Genomic DNA, 16796 nt, shown 5'->3' on the forward strand with positions numbered 1-16796 from the left:
TATCTCTAAACCTCTAATTTTACAGATGGACAAACACACAAAGTTAGAATCAGAGCTGTGCTATGGAAGGTACAGGCAAGATCTTTGAAAATAGGTAGAAACTAAATGCTTTTGACTCGTTTTAGAGTCAAAAAAATTAGAGGTCGAATTTTAGCTCTGCCACTGTGAACTTCAACTGTGTGAATGGGGGGACATTACTTAGCTTCTTGAAGCTCGATTTCCTTATCTGTTACATAGAAGATTAAAAGAGATAAAAGTGTGTAAACTACCGAAAACAAGGAATGGTTCATAATAGACTCAAAATAGTGCTGTTGTTATAGTTTTTGTTAATGTCAATAAGGAAGTTTTAATGGTTGCTAACTGGTTTTACATGCCTTCTCTTTTTGTAATACAGAATATTTTTTCTCCCATGAGGATAATAGAACAAACTAGATTTCTAGAAAAAGGTCCAAGGAGAGCCTCAAAGCAAGAGTTAGTGAAAGAAAAAGAGTCCATTCGCCCAAAATCGGGGAGCAAAAATGATCTGTTTTCTAGGAAATTGAGACTAGGAACCTGAAAAGAAGATCATTGACTTATTCCACAGTATCTGTTGAACACCTGTGTAAAGCGCTGTGCTGTCTCCACCGAGAACGTAGAGAGATGTGTTAGAGCCCCTAAAGAAAATCACAAAATAATGAGGGAAAAGAATCTGTAAGCCGTGAAATCATAGTACACTGTGGATAAGTGTAATAGAAACACGAACAAAATAGGCCTTCCTTGAATGGCAGGGTTTGGAAGTACAGAAAAGATAAAGCAGTTGGAGAGGGCTTATTGAGAACTTAGCCCACACTAAAAAATACTGAGTGAAAAGTAGAGAATCTAGATTTGTCCTTGAGCCTGTGGCAAAGTGCCCACGTGAGGAGCTGACAGAAGAAAACAGATGAGTGAATATCGAAGAAAAGGTAAAATGTATGGTGTACTTGCTACATGCTTGGCGCTGGAAAGCTTTCAAATATATAATCTTAAATAGCATTTGATGTATCGCATTGCTGCACTATGTGATTACCTACCTATGTTTAATTTCTTCATAAGCGCTCTAAAACCTATAATAAATATTTCAGTTTTAGGAAATGACTGAGTTAATGGGTAATCAATAGCTGTGAAGAGAGGGAGCAGGAAATAGTGAAAACTGTATTAGGCCAGTGATTCTCAGTGAGGTCCCCAGACCCAGCAATGTCAGCATCACCTAAGAACTTATTAGAAATGCAGATTACTGGCCCTGCCCCAGACCTACTGAATCAGAAATCCTGGGGTTAGAACTAGCAATCTGTGTTCTAAAAAGTTCTCCAGATGATATTGATAACCTGCCTTATACCAGGGTTCAGCAAACTACAGCCTGTGGGCCTAATGTGGTCCATAACTGTTTTTTTGCAAGTAAAATTATATTGAAACACAATCCTACTTATTTGTTTATTATTATTTGTGGCTACTTTTATATTACAATGGCAGGGGCGAGTAGTTGCAAAGCCAAAAGTATTTACTACTTGGTCCTTTACAGAAAGCATTTGCTGGCTCCTGCTTTAGGCTTTAAGCACGAGATAGATGTCTAAACTCTGAATGTATAAGCAGATGTTTCCTAGTTGAACTGAAGACCATAAATGAAAAAGAGGAAATTTCCCGTGGCTTTAAAATTCTTAATCTGTTATCTTTCCCTTTTAGTCAAGGATCCTATCTAAATGGGCCTTTTAGTTCAAATCTACTGACAATCCCGAAGCAAAGGTCATCTTCTGTATCCCTAACTCACCATATAGGTCTAAGAAGAGCTGGTAAGAAATTATTCTTTATGATTTAAATGTGGGAGGTCTCAAAGTGTATGGTAGTGCACAGTTTTTTCATTATACATTTAAAGCTAATTTGGAATACCATTTTATGTGTCATAAATTAACATGATTAAGCAATTTGGATTGGCTATTAGTTGACCATTTGCTCATTCATTCATAAACACCTTTTGAATATTCACTATGTACCAGGCACTTTGTTAGGCACTAGAGATTCAGGGATAGAATATAGAACTACTTAGCTGATATGAATACTTGCAGATCCAGATTCACATATCCAGAACAAGGAAAAATTCTATGGAAAGGGTATTCTTTTGCAGTGTGGCAATTATAGAGAAAAAAAAAAAAAACCACAAACAACTGAATATGAGAGTGGAAAAAACCTGACTGAATCCAGTAAGTCATCCTGATAGAATTTTCCCCATTATTTATTTAAGGTATAAATGACATGTAACAGTATATTAGTTTCAGGTGTACAACAATGATATTTGTGTATATTGCCAAATGATCACTACAGTGAGTCTAGTTAACATCTGTCCCCATACATAGTCACGGATTTTTTTCCTGTGATAACTTTTAACATCTATTCTATTAGCACTTTTCAAATATACAATCCAGTAGTATTAATTGTAGTCATCATGCTGTACATTACAGCCCCCTGATTTATTTATTCTGTAACTACAAGTTTTTTTTTTTTTTTTTTTGATCCCCTTCACCCATTTCACCACCCTCACTAATTAAGGAATTTTCTTTAACTCAAGAGATTATAGAACACTTCAAAATATTTTAGGTGGATGATAGAGATACAAATAGCAATAACAGAACAGCATTGATACCTACTTTTAAAGTACATTGTGTCTGGTATTAGGGGCAATGGAATATACAATTACAAATTTCTTTTATATACAATTTTTGGCATGCAATAAAAAACATGTAAAGAGGCAGGAACATGTTATCGGTAAGAAAAGCTGACAGTAGAAGGAGATCTACATGTGATACTGATGTTGGATTTAACAAAGTCTTTAAAATCACGATGTTTTAGAAGAGATAGAAGGAAAGAAAGATGGACAAAAAATGGGTGGATAATTTTAACATCGACCTGGAACACACAGAAAAGAAACAGTGGACAGTCTAGAACGGAGAAATGTGGTCGAATAAACGAAAAGCTCATAGGATGGTTTAAGAACAGATTGGACGCGGCAGAAAATAAGGGTAGTGACCCTGAAGACAGAAAAATAGAAAATATTCAAACCGAAACACAGAGAGGGAAAAAATATATAGATAACAGAATACTTATGACTTCTGGTTCTGCGTGTTAAGGAGCTTTGAAGCTGTCATTCTGTCCTAACAAGTAAAAAGCTGAACAGACTAAAAAATCAACTCTCTAGAATTTGTGAGAGAGATGAGGACACAGGGCAGCTGGTCCCTCCACGGTTGGAGAGACAGGCAAATACAGGAAGTAATGACTTACTGGAGCAGAGACTCACAAGGGGAAACTCAGAACCACTGTCTGGAACCAGTGCTGGGGTAGGGAAGCCTGAACTGTATCTGGCACGTTGCTGGAGGATAACTCTGAGAATTAAAAACTCCAGGGAGACCCAGTCGGAAGGAGCCCCCCACAGTTTTGTGAGATTCACCTCCAGGAGCTTAACCAGATTCTCTCAGAAATAGCAGAGAAAATGCTTCTGTCAAGGGGAAGGGAAAGGAACCATGTTTAAATACATCAGAGCACTTTCTTCTTCTTAACCAGGCGGCCCTCAGGAGAAACTAGTTAACCAGAGCCTATTTGGCTGAGGATTTATCAGAGTCCAACTAACCTGGGGGAAGGGAAATACTCAACTTCAGTCAGCTCTGGTCATTCTTCCACCAAAGGGAGAGGCAAAACCAAAAACCAAAACGAAACATAAAAACAAACACACCGAAAAACAACCTGAGAAACACTTGTGAAGTTCTTAGTCCAGCGGCACAGGCTTACTGAAAGCCCGAGACCTAATTGCAGGACTATAGAGCACTTCTCCCTTTACACCTCAGCACCGTTAATAAAGGCTTATTTACAGCATTTTCTTTTACCTGGTACATCATGTCTGGCTATCAAGAAAAAATTGCAGGGTGTACCAAAAAGTAAACACAATTTGGATAGACAGAGCAAACTACCAGAATCAGATAGGGTTGTTGGAATTGTCAGATGGGGAACTTAAGACAACTATGATTAACATGCCGAGGGCTCTAATGGATTAAGCAGATAATATGCAAGAATGTATGGGCAATGTAAGCAGAGAGGTACAAATCCTAACATAATAAAACAAAAACGAATGCTCACAATCAAAACCCCTGTAACAGAAATTAAGAATGCTTTTAATGGGCTCATGAGTAGGCTGGACACAGCTGAAGAAAGAACCTCTGAGCTTGAGGCTATGTCAACAGAAATCTTCAAAACTGAAAAACAAAGACTGAAAAAATAGAACAGACTATCCAAGGACTGTGGGCAACTACAAAAGGAATACCAGAAAAAGAAAGCAAGAAGGAACAGAAGAAATATTTGAGACAGCAATGACTGAGAATTTTCTCAGATTATTATCAGACACCAAACCATAGATCCAGGAAGCTCGCAGAACACCAGACAGGATAAATATCAAAAGAACAATACCTAGACCTGTCGTTTTCAAATTACAAAAAAATCAAAGATAAAAAATCCTTAAAGAAGGCAGAGGGGGAAAGACACCTTACCTGTAGAGAAACAAAATTAATAAGTACATCGAACATATCTTCATAAACCGTTCAAGTGGAGTGAAACATTTCAAGTATTGAGAGGGGGAAAAAACAACACCAACCTAGAATTCTGTACCCTTTGAAATTCTCCTTCAAAAGTGAAGGAGAAAAAAGGCTTTCTCAGACAAACAAAAATTGAGGGAACTTGTTGCCAGAAGATGTGACAGACAAATATTCAAAGAAATTCTAGAAAGAGAAGAAAAGTAATATAGATTAGAAACTCAGATCTCCATAAAGAAGGGAAGAGCATTGAAGAAGAAATAAGTGAAGGTAAAATAAACTTTTTCTTTTTTATATGATCCAACAGATAATAGTTTAGAATAATGATAGCAACAATGTATTCAATTATATGTGCTTATATATATATTGTATGTGTGTATGTGCACATGCTTATACATGAATGAAGTGAATGATAGCAGTGATGCAAGGCGAGAGGAATTAGGGTTATTTTGTTATTTTCGGGTACTCATAAAGTATCTGTCAAGTGGTGTAGTGCTACTTGAAAGAGAACTTGGGTTAGTTGTGAATGTATATTGCAAACTCTAGGGCAACCACTAAAAAAAGTTGAAAAGAAGTGTAATAGTCTAAGAAAAGAGAGAAAGTGGAATCATAAAATGCTCAATTAAAATCACAAAGGCAGAAGAAGAGTAGAAGACAAAAATAGGAACAAAGAGCAAGGGCAAAAAATAGAAAACAGTAATAGGTATGATAAGTATTATTAATCCAGCTGCGTCAGTAATCAGTGGTCTAAATGCACCAATTAAAAGACACATATTGTGGGGCGCCCAGGTGGCTCCGTTGCTTGAGCGTCCAACTCTTGAGTTCGGCTCAAGTTATGATCTCGGGGTCGGAAGATCTAGCCCTGCATTGGGCCCTGTGCTGGGCGTGGAGCCTGCCCAAGATTCTCTCTCTCCCTCCTCCCCAACCCCCACTCACCCCTGCTCACTTTTGCTCTCTCTCTGTCTCTCTAAAAAACAAATAAATGAAAGACGTCCTGTTAGAGTGGATCAAAAACTATGACCTAACTCTATGTTGTCTGCAAGAATCCCACTTTAAACATAAAGACACATAAAGATTAAAAGTAAATGGATGGAGAAAAATACACCATTCTAACCCTAATCAAAAGAAAGCAGGTGTAGGTATATTAATTTCAGCCTAGGCAGACTTCTAAGCAAAGAAAAGTTATCAGAGATAAAGAAGGGTATCACATAACAAAAGACATAACAGTCCTTAACATATACGAGCCCAAGTAACAGAACAACATTTAAGAGACATATTGGGCCCAATTAATGGTTTAATGTATGTATAAACAAAGTCCCAAAAGGGAAGGAGAGAGACAATAGGGCAGAATAATTTTCCAAAATAATAGGGGAATTAACAAATTCCTGAAACTCCATGAACCTTAAGAAGATAAGGAAAATTATAGCTTGGGATTTCAGCCAAACCCCTGAATTATAACACAACAAGAAAAATCTCAAAAGCAACCAGATAAAAAAGGCTATTTTCCAGGAAACAACGGTAATATTGATACTGACTTTACAACAGCAAATATGAACTCAAAGACAATAGAATGATATATTTAAAGTATTGAAAACCTGAAAAATGCCAACCTGGAATTCTTTATCCAATGAAAGTATCTTTTAAAAATTAAAGCAAAATGTTATTTCATATAGACAAAAGCTGATAGAATTTATTGCTGGTAGGCCTGCACTATTAAGCTTCAGCAAAGGAGGTAGCTTAGGTAGGAGGGAGATGATCCAGATTCAAGCATATAATGGCAGGAATGAATGAAAAGCACTAGTAAGCCTAAATACGTGGGTGAATATAAGTGAATATTGATTAAAAAACACAATAGGAGCTTCCTTTGAGCATGCATGATATATGAAGAAGTCAAATATATGGTAACAATGGAATATAAAGGGTGGAAGAGGGGTAAATGAATTTAAACTAGTAAAAGGTACAAATTTGGAGAAAGTAATACTTCAAAGATGCACATTGTACTATCCAGAGAGACAATTAAAAGAATGAAAGGAAACCGTATAAATAAAAAATGAATATAGCAGGTAATATTGGCATGGTTTTTTAACAACAACAACAACAAAAAACAATCCAAAAGCATCCAAGAAAAGATAAAAAACAGAAAGAAGGAACAACTAAAAAAGAAATAGCAAGATAATGGATTGAACACTATATCACATTAAACATACACTTTGGGTGTGGGGGGAGAGAGGCAGGGATCTGCCAGAGTTGTTAAGCATATTTTAAAAATACCGTTTTCAACAAAAAACTGAAATATACTCCCGTTAAAAGATGAAGATTGTCAGGCAGTTAACAACACAAGACTCAAGCATATGCTCTTTACAAGAGGCACACTCTAAATCCGAGGATGCAGGGGGGTCTGATGTCAGAGCTGTAATATACATGAGCTAAAAATCGACAGAACTCAAGGAAGAAATAGACAAATCTATATGCATATTTGGAGATTTTAACTCCCCATTCTCATTAGTAGGATAAGTAGACCAAAATATTAGTATAGATACGTGAAAGATTAGAGCAACCTGACTTAACTGACTTGACCTAATTGACTGCAAAACACTACATTTAACCATCACAGGATGAATATGTTTTCCAAGAATACACACAAGATCGAGGACAGCAGACCATTTGCTGGACTATGAAACTAGTCTCGATGAGTTTTGAAGTATTAAAATCCTATATGGAGATTGACTTCAGGAAGAGCAGAGAGAAGATCTCCATAAACTCGCTCTGCTGCTAAAACAACAAAAAGGCAAAAAATGAAATTCAGCCATTTCAGAACATTGGGAATTAACAAAAGCCTGAGAAAAAACTGGGAGTCCTCTGTACAAAAGAGACTGCTGAACCTGGGTAAGACCGTGAGTCCTGTGACATTTTATTTGAGGGCTACCCCATCCCCTCTTTCTCCCTCAGTGGCACTGTTGTTAAAAGCAGGTAGCATTGCTACCATCAGGGAGATCTGACCTCTTCTAGAACGCCACTGAGAGTACAGTAAACACTTTGTCCCAACTTGAAGCTCCTGGGGAAATCTCTGTTCCCCGGGTGTTGTGGGTATTTGGACCCAGAGCTCAGTTCTCTAAAAAAAACAAACAAAAACCCCAAACCCTATGCCAGGCAACATTGTGATGGCCTGAGGCTGTGATTTCAGTGGTGGCCAGCAAGAGCTGCTTGGGAATTTAAAGGGAAATCCTGGATACTACTCGATGACCATAGGGAACTTGAGAACGTCTGAGAGATTCCTGGGGGTCTCTGAGGCTATGCACGTGTGTAGGAGAAGGCCCCAGTCACTCACGTGGAGCGGACCCAGGGGCCTCTCGCAAGCAGGACGTGAAATCCAAGGCTGTTTCGAAAACTGAAGTTTGAAGGTGTATCTTTTTCAACAGATACCCTTCTGTAGTTGACATATAAGCAGGACATTTTAAGAAATCTTCAGACTCATCATTGATTGACCACAAAATGACTCTGACCCATGGGTGGCTTACAGGAAGTCAAGCTTAAAAAATAAATCAAGAACGTAACGGTTAAAAAAAACAAAACAAAACAGTGACTACACATGTCAGAGAAAATAGAATCTACGAAATTAGTCCCGGAAAGCCATTCAACAACCAGAAGCAAGAAAACAAACACAATACAACAACTAACAAACCTTGGATGTGGGAGGAATCTGATACCAGAATTGTTAAAATATATTACCTAAAGTGTCCAGTTTTCAACAACAATAAAATGAAACATGAAAGAAAATTTTTGCCATGTACAAAGAAACAAATTTTTGTTAACAGAAAATTTCCCTGATGGGGCTTGGATTTTGGACTTAGTAGACAGTGACTTTAAATCTGCTATTATAAATATGTTTAAAGTACTAGTGGAAACCATATCTACATTTTTTAGAAGATTTTATTTATTTGAGAGAGCACAAGCCCAGGGGTGAGAGGGAGGAGCTGGGGGAGAAGGACAAGCAGACTCCCCACTGAGCAGGGAGCCCAATGCAATGCGGGGCTTGATCCCAGGACCCCGGGATCATGACCTGAGCTGAAGGCAGATGCTTAACTGACTGAGCCACCTAGACATCAATATCTACAGTATTTAAGAAGAGTTACAACAACAGTGTCCCCATCAAAGAGAGAATATGGAGAACTAGAAATTATAAAATAAAACTATAAAATAATTTTAATACTTAGAAAATAATTGCCACATCTATTCAATATTGAATTGGAGGTTCTAGCCATAGCAGTCAGGTAAGAAGGAATAAAAGGAATAGATAAAACTCTATTTGCAGATGACATCATGTACTTATAAAATCTGAAGAAATCCATTAAAATCTATTACAAACCAATAAACAAGTTTATCAGTATGGCAGGAAGCAGGATCCCAATGCAAAAATCAATTCTATTTCTATATACTAGCAATGAATAATGCAAACTGAAATTAAGAAAATAATTCCATGTAAAGTTAGTATTAAAAAAGAGTAAAATACTTGGAATAAATTTAACAAAATAGCCTAAGACTGTAAACCATAAAACAGTGTTGAAAGAAACTAAAGGTCTAAATAAATACAAAAATGCCCTGTGTTTATGGATCTGAAAATATAATATTGTTAAGATGAAAATACTCTCCAGATTGTTCTCGACTTCATGCCGTCTTTATCAAGTTCTGAGATGATTTCTTCGCAGAAATTGACAAGCTGATCATAGCATTCAAATGGAGGGTCCCCTGGGGGGCTCCGTCGGTTAAGCATCTACCTTTGGCTCAGGTTATGATCTCTGGTCCTGGGATTGAGCCCTGTGGCAGGCTTCCTGCTCAGCAGGAAGTCTGCTTCTCCCTCTCCCTCTGCTCCCCCCACCCCAACTTGTGTACTCTTTTTCTGAAATAAATAAAATCTTTAAAAAAAATAAAAAAAAATTCATATGGAAATTCAAGGGACCCAGAATAGCTAAGGCAGTTTTTAATAAGAAAGAAGAAATTGGGGGACTCACACTTTCAAATTTAAAATTTACTACTAAGCTATAGTAATCAAGACTGGTACTGGCGTAAGGGTATTCCATCTCAATGGGGTAGAATTGAGAATCTAGAAGTAAGTCCTTACATGGTCAACTGATTTTCAGCAGGAGTGCCAAGATGATTCAATGGGGGAAGAAACAGTGTTTTTAACAAATGGTGTTGACACAACTGGAAGAATTAAAGCCTAAAACTAGTAGAAGAAAACAAAATTTTAGTGACTTTGGGTGTTGAATACAGCATTCTAATATGACAGCAAAAGCATAGTTCATGAATGAGAAAAACTGATAACTGGAATTCATTAAAATTAAAAACATTTGTATTTCTTCAGACACCTAAAGAAAGTGAAAAGACACAGGATGGGAGAAAATATTTGCAAATTGTATATTTGATAGTGGCCTGGTATCCAGAATATACAATGATGTCGTACAACTCAATAATAAAAAGACAAACGACCTCATTAAAAAAACAGGCAGAAGATCTGAATAGAGTTTCTCCAGAGAAGATATACCAGTGGCCCATACCACATGAAAAGATGTTCAATATCATTAATCATTAGGGAAATGCAAATCAAAACCACACTGACCTAAGACTTCATACCCACTGTGAGGCCTGTAATTTTAAAGACAGACAAGAACAGTGGTAAAAGTGTTCTGAAGTGGGAACGCTGACACATTGATGGGAAAGTGAAATGCTTCAGCCACTTTGGAAGACGATTTGGCAGTTCAGTACTTGAACAGAGAAATAAAATTGTGCTATCTTCATGCGTACAATTTTATACAGCCTTGAAAATTGGAGAATTGCAATCACACCCAACTGCCTGGAAAGATCTTTTTAAAATGTAAGCAAGGCATAGAAGCATTTATATTTACTGTCTAATTAAGTTTATAAAGCTAAAAAAAAAGGGCAAAACTAATCTAAATTGTTAAAAAATGTGTACTTACATGGTGTAAATATAGAGAAAGGCAAGAAAAACAATACCATACAAATCAAGATAATGACTTCCTTTAATGAGAAGAAAGGGAGCTAGAAGACAGGGTTTCTTGAGTGGTGAGCATTCCCATTGTAAATTTTCTGTATGTGTGTTATATTTCACACTAAAGAAGGTTTAAAATTAAAATGGTGAATCTATATTGTAGAAAGCATTTTTTAAAGGGTTACTAGGTTTTTCACTGTTATATCAAATCTCTACCCTAAGATTATGTTACCCTTTATTCTTCTTAGCCCATCTGTCAGGATTTTGGACACTCACTAGTATAATTAGAGAAAAGAGGACTAGAAATTGGACCCTTAGTTTCCGGTTAGTAATTTATCATTATGACAGGCAAGACATTTCTTGTCTGGTCCTCGGTTTCCTCTTCTGAAACATTAAATTGGCTGACCACATTTAAAAAAAAAAAGAATCCCATTCAGCTCTAACACCGTATGAAATTATAGGAACCTCTACATAAATCAGTCTGATAGAACAGTTGTGGCGCCTCTGGAGAAAGGCATATGGATCTCCCAGTGTTAACTAAATCAAGTTTTTAGACTTTTTTTTTTTTTGTAGTTTTGTTTCCCCACATGTGAAAATGAAAATACTACTTAGCTCCAAAGGTGATGAAAATAACACATTGTATTAAATAAAAGAACACATTGTATTCAGGTTCTCGAGAGAACTAATAGGATGTGTGTGTATGTATTTACAGAGAGAGAGAGAGAGATGGAGGGATGGTTTATTTTAAGCAATTGGTTTGCAGGATTGTGAGGGTTGGCAGGTTTGAGATTTGCAGGCCAGGCTGTCCAGCTGGAAATTCTAGGAGGAGCTGGTACTATATTCCTGAATCTGAAGGCGGTTGGAGGCAAAATTTCCTCCTCTTTGGAGGACCTCAGTCTTCTTTCAAGGCCTTCACCCAGTTGGATGAGGCCCACACACATTAGGGAGGGTAATCTGCTTTACTCAGTTTACTGATTGAAATGTTAATCACCTCTGAGAAATAGTTTCACAGCCACAGCTAGCCTGGTGCTTATCTACACCATAGAGAGCCTAGCCAAGTGACACACAAAATTAACCATCACACACATCCATAAGTGTTGATACCACCATGATGCCCGAAAATACCAGAGCTCCCCAATAACTGTTACTTGCTTTCCCCTCTGATTCACACTTTGCTTGGATCTTTAGTTCCAAATAAAGTTTTAAATCTGCCTACTTTTCTCCAGATATACCCATTCCACCCATTCAGGGCACTCGGTGAAGGTTTTTGGAGCGAATCAGTGATGTTAGAGATGTATTTCTGAGGCACTCTGGTTTTTTCTTTTTCAGCACTGAGCACTTGTGTGTATTCTCCACTAGTCCCTAGGTTTGTTGAGTTGCAGGGATGGTATCTTTTTCTCCATTGTGAAACCCAGCACATATTCTACCATATAGAAGAAGGCTCTCAAATATTTGTTAAATGAATGAATGAGCTGGAAAGATTTGGATATATATATATATTTTAAGATTTTATGCATTTATTTGTCAGAGAGAGAGAGAGAGAGAGAGAGCACAAGCAGGGGGCGTGGCAGGCTGAGGGAGAAGCAGGTTCCCTGTTCGATGTGGGACTTGATCCCAGGACCCTGGGGTCATGACCCGAGCTGAAGGCAGACGCTTAACCGACTGAGCCACCCAGGCCTCCCAAGATTTGGATATATTTTTAAAAGGAACCTGCTGTTGTGTTAATATATAATTTTGTCATTGTTCAACTTGCTTAATGATGTTAAGAACTTTGATTCTTCAATAAAGTTTGGTAGCAATACTTTGTTCATATGGATAATAAGCTGGTGGGAATATAAAATGTGAAAGATAAAGATCAGTGTGAATTAGGAAAATTTGTGTCTATTTTAGTTACACTGTTAATATCTGTGCCATCTTGCCACAAGGTATTTATTTCACACTTGCTGATGATGACAAATAATGCCTACAATGTCTTGCAATAGCTCCACCTGGAAATCTCCTTTATCATTTAATTGTAAATACTTTGCTTTATTTAAAGAAGGAAAATGTTCTTTATAAATACACAGAGACAATAAATGCCTACACATGCTTACATATTTATTTATCGATCTCCTTCCTCTCTTTTAATTTTTTAAGGTGCTTTCCCCAGCCTGAGTCCTGTGAATTCTCCCAGCCATGAACCAGTGTCTGCTGGCTCTCTAACTAATCGATCACCCATAGAATTTCCTGACACTGCCAATTTTCTTACTAAGCCAAGTGTTATTTTACACAGATCTCTGGGCAGTGCACCCAATTCACCAGATATTTATCAGCAACTTAGAAATTCTGATAGCAGTTTGTGTAACAGGTAAGTTTCCCAAATGTTCATTATTCTATTTCCAAATATATGTTATTTTAATAAAGTATTACTAGTTTTCTGTTATAACTAGTTAATGAATTAAGACTATACATTCTTTATTGAGTAGTTTTTATTCTTAATTTTTTCTCATTTTAGTGCTATTATTTTCCAATTAAGTGATCTCCATCGGAAGTGATATATAGTGGTATTCTATCCATCTCAAGATACCAGTAAATTATGAGAATTATTTTCATATATAATACTGTAGTACCCAGTTCATATGGTGTTTGTTTTCATTTTTCCATTTTTTATCAGTAATAAGTGTTTACTTCAGACCTCAGTGTTGACTTTCAAAATACATTATTTTCTTCAGGGGCACAGGATGCCTTCCAGGATAAAGCCTGCCTATTAGGTTTATTGATAGATTGGCCTTGTATGATGTTTTGCAGTTAGGATCTTGGTTAAAAATTAAGCAGATTTTCTAATTGTATTTAGGTCAAAATTTGCTTGCCTCATTTATAAATATGTATTTATCTGTTTTATTCTATAAGCTGTGGACATCAAATATTGAAATATGTGTCAACGTCCGAATCGGAGTCTGGGACAGACTGCCACAATGCAAAGTCAGGTGAGATTGCAAAAGTCCTGTGTGCTTGAATTTTGGAGCAATTTCTGACATTGTTTTAGAAGTGAATAAATGAGTGAGTTTAACTTCGGTTTACCCATCTTTAAAATGAAGATCTGATGTTTTGCCTACTTAGGAGGTAAGTAGAGGAGTTACTAGGAACAAGTTACGAATAACAGATGGTGAAAGTGTTTTGAAGACTACAGTGTGCTGTAGAAATGAGGGTGGTCTGTTCAGGTTATGGCGAGGGTTCATAAACAGTGAAAGTAATTACGTTAAGGTTGAACTCTAAGCCCAAAAGAGTTTGCATACATTTTTTTTATGGCATAGAGAGGAGTTGTTCTAAATTTTAACTTGTTGTATGACACCGAAACATTTTATATCCTCAAACAAGAAATGTTGTTGGTGATAAAATTTTGGTTGTTTTATAACTTTAAAAAATTGATGACTCAGGCCTACAGTCATAGTTAAGTAGGTGGTCAGATCATCATTCCCCCTGAAAGTAGTTAGAAAAGCCAGACAAACTATTAACAACAAAAATCTGCTTAAAACCATTGAAAACTAACAAGCTCCTCAGAATTACCAAGTACAAGATCTGGAGGGGGATAGAAATTTACGAAAATGAGCCTGGAGTTTGGGACCATCAAAAGGGTAGTTCCTCCTTCTAGAGGGGCCGGTGACTGATAGAACGAGTAGTCCTTTTGGTAGTTCTGTGGGACTAGGGAGACAGAGATTGGAGTTGCAGGCTTATCATAGTAGGGGTAACTCGGTAAACTCTGTAGCCCTGCCCCAGAAGTGTAAAGGTAAACCGGAAATAGATGGGCCCCCCCCCCGGGACTGGGGGCTCTTATCGATCTCTTTATATACTATGAAAGTCATCCTTGTAAAGTGATGTCATAACCAGACAAAGGCATCCAAGGATACTACAGACCAATACCCCTTATGTATATAGACACAAAAATCCTTAACAAAATAGTATTAAACTGAATCCAGCAACATATGAAAGGGTCACACCATGACCAAGAGGCATTTATCCCAAGAATGCAAGAGTAGTTTAACAGTTGAACATCAATGTAGTACAGCACGTTAATAGAACAAAGGGGGAGAAAAATACATGATAATCTAAATGTGTGCAGAAAAAACAGTTGATAAAATCCAAGACTCTTTCATGATAAAAACAAACTAGTTAGAGCAGGGAAGTTCTTCAGTCTGATAAAGGACATCTTTGAAAAACACACACCTGAACATCATCCTTAATGGAAAAAGACTGATGCTTTCTCCCTAAGGTCAAGAATAAGATAAAGATTTTTGCTTTTAGCACTTCTAGTCAACATGGTACTGGTGGTTTTCTGCAGGAAAAGTAGAAAGAAAAAGAAAGGCATCCTGAATGAAAATAAATAAAACTGTCCCATATTCTTAGATCCTATGCACCTTTGTGTAGAAGACCCCAAAGAACACACATACACGCACTAGAACCAAGAAACCAGCTCAGCAGAGGTAAGATGCGAGGTCAGTGACATTCAAAATTGCATTTCTGTACACTAGCAACGAACCATCATAAATGGAAATCAAGAAAACATTTCAATTCATAATAATATTGATAAGAATGAAGTATTTAGAATAATTTAACAATAGAAGGAGGGATTTATAGACCGAAAACTACAAAACATTGTTGATAAAAATTAGAGAAAATCTAAGTTGAGAGGCATTTCATATTACAAGATTGGAAAACTCAGTATTATCAGTAGGGCTCTTCTCCCAAATTGATCTATAAATTCATTGTAATCCTTATCAAATTCTAGCAGGCTTTTTTTTTTTTTTTGTAGGAATTGACAAGTTGGTCTTAAATTTTACATGAGAAGACAATGACCAACAATAGCCAGATCAATCTGGAGAAAGAACAAATTTGGAAGACTGACACTACCTGATTTCAAAACTTATTATAAAGCCACTCTAATTAAGATAGTGAGGTATTGGCCAAAGATGAGCCTAGATCAGTGGAATAGAACTGCAAGTCCAAAAATAGATCAACTGAATTTTGATACCAAAGCCAAGACAATTCAGAAGAGAAAGGATAGGTTTGTTTCACCACACGGGGCCAAGACAATTGGATATCCACTTGTCAAAGGAAGAATTTGGACTCTTACCCTAACTGTATACACAAAAAGTAACTCAAAATAGATCTGAGACCTAAGTATAAGATTTAAAACCTTGAAACTTGTAGAAGAGAATATATAGTCTTTGTGACCTTGAGTTGAATAAAGCATTCTTAGATACAATACCAAAAGCACAGTCCATGAAAGGAAAAAATGACAAATTGGGCTTCAGCAAAATTAAAAACTTTTGCACTTCAAAAGACAACCATAAGAAAATGAAAAGACAAACCACAGATTGAGCGAAAATATTTGGAAATTATATATCTGATTAGGCTTTATATCCATAATACATAAAGAACATTTATAATTCATTATTAAGTCAGATGACTCAAAAAACGGGCAAAAGATGTCAGATATTTTGGTCTGAGTCATTTGGTGAAGGATGTAAACAAATGGGTAATGAACACATGAAAAGATGAATGACATCATTGATAATAAGGAAATGCAAATTAATACTACAATGAGATACCACTCTACTCAAACCAGAATAACTATAGTAAAAAAGACAGACCAATACCAAGTGTTAGCAAGGAGGCAGAGAAATTAGAACCTTTATGTATTGCTGATGGGAATATAAAATGGTATACCACTTTGGAAAACATTGACAGTTTCTTTAAAAGTTACACATAAATTTACCGTATCAGCCAGTAATACCGTGGCTTAGAATTTATCCACGAGAAAACATATGAACACTCAAAGACAGGATTGTGAGAAAACATATGAACACTCAAAGACAGGATTGTGAGAAAACATATGAACACTCAAAGACAGGATTGTGAATGCTGACATTATTGATGCTGCTGCAAAACCGGAAATGATCCAAATGTCCCTTAACTTGTGAATGGATAAATACCATGTGGTATATCCATACAGTGTAATTTCATTTAGCAACTAAAGGAACAAACTTTGGATACATGCCACTACATCGATAGACTTCAAAACATTATTCTAAGTGAAAGAAGCCAGGCTCAAAAGATTCCATGTTGTAGGATTCCATTTATATGAAATGCTAGAAAAGGTGAATTTATAGGGACAATAATCAGAACAGTAATTGCCTAGGATGAAAATAGGGATTAACTGTAAA

The 16796-nt window shown here is 36.6% G+C and overlaps 1 protein-coding gene across 3 annotated transcripts in view; it reads left to right on the forward strand.

Moving 5' to 3' along the window:
• PDE3B (phosphodiesterase 3B) overlaps nucleotides 1-16796 on the forward strand; it is a 171245-nt gene that overhangs the window by 123550 nt on the left and 30899 nt on the right. For all 3 annotated transcript variants that reach the window (XM_045796544.2, XM_045796546.2, XM_045796547.2), the window contains exons 5-7: nucleotides 1699-1805; nucleotides 12730-12940; nucleotides 13483-13559. In XM_045796544.2, coding sequence (XP_045652500.2) covers nucleotides 1699-1805; nucleotides 12730-12940; nucleotides 13483-13559 — 395 coding nt within the window. The remainder of the gene's footprint in view (nucleotides 1-1698; nucleotides 1806-12729; nucleotides 12941-13482; nucleotides 13560-16796) is intronic.

This window comes from Ursus americanus, chromosome 24, assembly GCF_024610735.1.
Source record: "Ursus americanus isolate L20-20 chromosome 24, mUrsAme1.1.p, whole genome shotgun sequence".
NCBI classification, from domain to species: Eukaryota; Metazoa; Chordata; class Mammalia; order Carnivora; family Ursidae; genus Ursus; species Ursus americanus.